General features: G+C 36.2%; 1 protein-coding gene across 1 annotated transcript; it reads right to left on the bottom strand.

The window, feature by feature from the left end:
- Nucleotides 1–1,019: 1,019 nt before the first annotated feature.
- LOC110299075 (olfactory receptor 2D3-like) lies at nucleotides 1,020–1,994 on the bottom strand. The gene has a single exon (XM_021168674.2). The coding sequence runs from the start codon at nucleotides 1,974–1,976 to the stop codon at nucleotides 1,020–1,022; it is 957 nt and encodes a 318-aa protein (XP_021024333.2). The 5' UTR covers nucleotides 1,977–1,994.
- Between the last annotated feature and the right edge of the window lie 1,889 nt (nucleotides 1,995–3,883).

The following is a 3,883-nucleotide window of genomic DNA, read 5'->3' as shown; positions in this document are numbered from 1 at the left end:
ACCACTCCTAACAATTGTTTTCTGCATTATTCTTTTTAAATTGTGATTATAATTTTTGATACCTTATTTGTTCCAGATACCTACTTTTTTATCTCTGTTTAAGCTTTTTCTAAAACAAGTTATAAGTACTCAAACCTACAAAGTGTAATAATTTTAATACTAATAACAAAAATCCAGATTTATCAGACACTATAATAGAATGTACTCAATAAGTATGCATTGAGAAAATTACAGATATAAGCAGTTGAGTTCTATATAAAACAATCAAGAAGAGTCTAAAATTCAAATTCAAAACTAACAAATAAGATGAAAATTATGCGTAGATACTCTCACTGTTCAGGCAGCTCTGACAGAATGTCTTAAATGCAAATTATTTGAAAAATTGTGGTGCTTTGACAATCAGATTGTCAAGATTATTGTTTCATTCAATTATTGACACTCAAAATGGAGCTCCTAAGGAAATATTACAGTTGGAACATTTCTCTAGGCTAAGTATGCCTACAGGGATAACTAGTAAATATCACACACAGGACATTTTGCAGAATATAATCTTATGACCACACTTCAAATTTTCCTTAAGCTTTGTTTCTTGCAGCATATTCATTTCCTTGTCACATTGTCAACGTGTTATTTCTGAATATTCTGTGACTTTGCTTGTACCTCATGCTTCTTTAGGTTTGTTTTCTAGCCCATTAGGGTGGCTGAAATCATACATCCAGGTAATCAAACTTTTTCTCAGGACAATAAACTTCATAAAATGTCCCTGATCTTCAAATAAGGCTTGTAATTTTGATATTCATAGCAGTTTTCTTCTACCATATCTGACCACATTTTCTATTAAATTTCTAACATTATCTCTGTACTTTTAATAACTTTTAGTGGATTTACAGTATTCAAGAGAAGCAAAGGAAAGAAATGTTATTTACTCATTTTGTGAAGTGTGAGAAAAGAAGAAAGCAAGGGAAAGAATGAATAAAAGTGCTAGAACTATATTGTAGTTGAAAGGTTTCAAGTACCCTTTATATTTCTGTAGTACCACCCTTGACTGTGCTCAGTCTTCCAAACAGCTTCCCAAGAGCACCTTTCACATCTTTGTTTCTGAGGCTGTAAATGATTGGATTCAACATGGAAGTCATAACTGAGTAGAACACAGAGACAACCTTATCCTTTTCACTCATTGTCTTGGAGTTGGGTCTCATGTAGGCAAATATTCCAGACCCATAGTAGAGGACCACAACAGTGAGGTGGGACCCACAGGTTGAAAAGACCTTGAGCCTTCCCTCCCTTGACTGCATCCGGATAACAGTGGAGATGATGTTCCCATAGGAGACCAGGATGAGTGAGACAGGAACTAATAGAAAAATAACCCCCACTAAAAACAGAACCATTTCAGCATTATAGGTGTCAGCTGAAGCCAGCTTTAGGAGGGCAGGGGGTTCACAGAAGTAATGATTAATTATATTCTGTCCCTGATAAGGGATACACAGTGTAAATGCACTGTCCACTGAACATGCAAATGCCCCACTGATCCAGGAAACTATAGCCAACTGGCAACAAACCCTCTGGGTCATGATGGTGGAGTAGTGCAAGGGTTTGCAGACAGCGACATACCGGTCATAGGACATAACTGCCAGCAGAGCACACTCAGTGCACCCTGCTAGGAGAAAGACAACTATCTGTATTGAACATCCAATAAAGGAAATGGTTTTCCTTTTTGAAAGGAAGTGGACCAGCATCTGGGGTACAATGCTTGTAGAGAAGCAGAGGTCAGCAAAGGATAAGTTTTTGAGGAAAAAGTACATGGGTGTATGAAGTTGAAAGTCAATTTGGATGAGGATTATAATGAGCAGGTTTCCAAATACAGAGAGGAAATAGATGATCAGGAAAATACAGAATAATAAGATTTGTACTTTAGGATTCTCTGAGAGTCCCAGTAGAATAAATTCTACAATATAAGTTTGGTTTCCTCCTCCCATTGATATTTATTCCTGTTTACCTGTTGTCAGAAGAAAAGCAATGTTTTCAGTCCTGGATAAACAAGTGTATAGTGAGCAAATGCATCCTCTTACTGTTTAGCTTCCATCCCTTTTCCACTAGGTTCCAGTTCCTGTAAAAATGCACACTGCTTTATCTCTATCCAGAAAAGCTTTTTGTTTGTTTGTTTCATTTTTTTTAGAAAGGAATTCACTGTGAAACTCAGTGCTGACCATGGACTCACCAGTCTCCAATTTGGCCTCCTAAATGCTGGAATCTCAAATTTTTTTGACCACATCAAATTTCCACATATATTGTAAGCATATTGTTTCCTTGCTTATTCTACTTGATGTATGAACATCAGGTGCTATATAGACTTTTGTGTCTAACCCTGGTATCTAAATGAGTATAGATGAGAATATTACTGTGTGGTTACATAAGAAAAGTACCCTTGGTTACTCTAGGCTTTCAGTTTCAAAACTATCTACCGATTCAATTCCGTTTTCCTGTATTAAATGTGTGAAAGTAAAGTAAATTTGTTTTATTAATAAAAGAAGTATTTGGGGCTCTTAGATTTCAAAACACATAGCAGCTCATCAAAAAACATATCAGTAAGATGTTGGTCTGTGTTATAACAGAAAGTTCAAACAAGGATTTAAGCCCAAACAGAGAAAATGCCCACATTAATTTCTTGCTTTTCATGTAAAGCTATTTTAAACTATAAAACAACGGCTGAAATGATGATTCAATATAAAGGAAGAGAAAGTTTTATGGCTATGCACTGTGTAAACTCTGGTCTGTGAACAATTATTTTATGTGAAAAAGAGAAAAACAACATGAAAAATAAGGTTACATTCTCAAGTACTCCTACATAAACCCAGTGTAATGAGATTCAAGTGTCCTAGCCCTTACTTTGTGGGGGAACAAGTCCAGGACTGAGCAGGGAACTTCATCTCCTGAAAGGATCTCACAATCTTATGATAGAATATCTCAGATAAACTTTGACTTTTGTTAGGAACCTGAGTTTCTAATTAGATTTGATTTCAGGATGAGTTTGAGGCTAGCCTTGACTATAACATGACACCATGTCTCCAGAAACAAAAACAAAACAACAACAACAATAAAAATCAAAGTCCAAACCTCTTTCAAAGAATAACAGTATGAGAGGACTTCTGAAATGATAATAATCTTGTTCTTAGAATAGTGGCTAGGTCCATGACTGTAGTCATGACTTAAAATTTCATTCCACTATGCACATATAACTTCTCTGACATCATGTTATACTTTAATAAAGGTTATTTACCCAGATTTATTTATTTACCCTTTTAATATGGGTGCATGTGTGTGAAAGAGAATGTGTATAGACTTGTATGTCCATGTGTGTGTGTATGTGCTTGTGTCTGTGTCTGGTGTGTGTCTGTGTGTGTGTGTCTGTGTGTGAGTGTGAGTGTGTGTGTGTGTGTGTGTGTGTGCAGGTTTCAATGGAGGCCAGAGGAGGTCATTAGGTCCCTGGGGAAAGGGAAACAACTTCAGTGCTTTCCAAGAGCAGCAAATGATATTAACCACTGATCCATCTCTGTAGCCCTGAGAAGTATATTTTTAAAACTTGCCATTTGGCAACTAGAATTACATTGTTTCAGAACAGAGTACTTTTTAAACAATGATAGTAAATTGTCTAAATAAGCTAACTTTTTTTGACGAGTTATATTATGTTGGTTCTAAAGCATTCTGGAATGAAAAAGAAATGTTTTTGGACAGTGAAAATAGAAAACAGCAATGAGACTAGCATAAGAAAACACCAAGGGGAGTAGGGGTAAACAAGTGTGTGGTGTAACATATGAGACAGGAACACCTAAGGGACCCATGTGGGAGAGAGGAAGAGGACCAGTAAGAAGGGATCTAGGAGGAT

Source organism: Mus caroli, unplaced genomic scaffold (assembly GCF_978045245.1).
Source record: "Mus caroli unplaced genomic scaffold, Mus_caroli_1 scaffold_8, whole genome shotgun sequence".
Taxonomy (NCBI): Eukaryota; Metazoa; Chordata; class Mammalia; order Rodentia; family Muridae; genus Mus; species Mus caroli.
This window is presented reverse-complemented; position numbering and strand designations above follow the sequence as displayed.

Excerpts from the sequence above, each read along its gene's own strand:
- LOC110299075 (XM_021168674.2), bottom strand. The coding sequence starts at position 1,976 with ATGGGAGGAGGAAACCAAACTTATATTGTAGAATTTATTCTACTGGGA.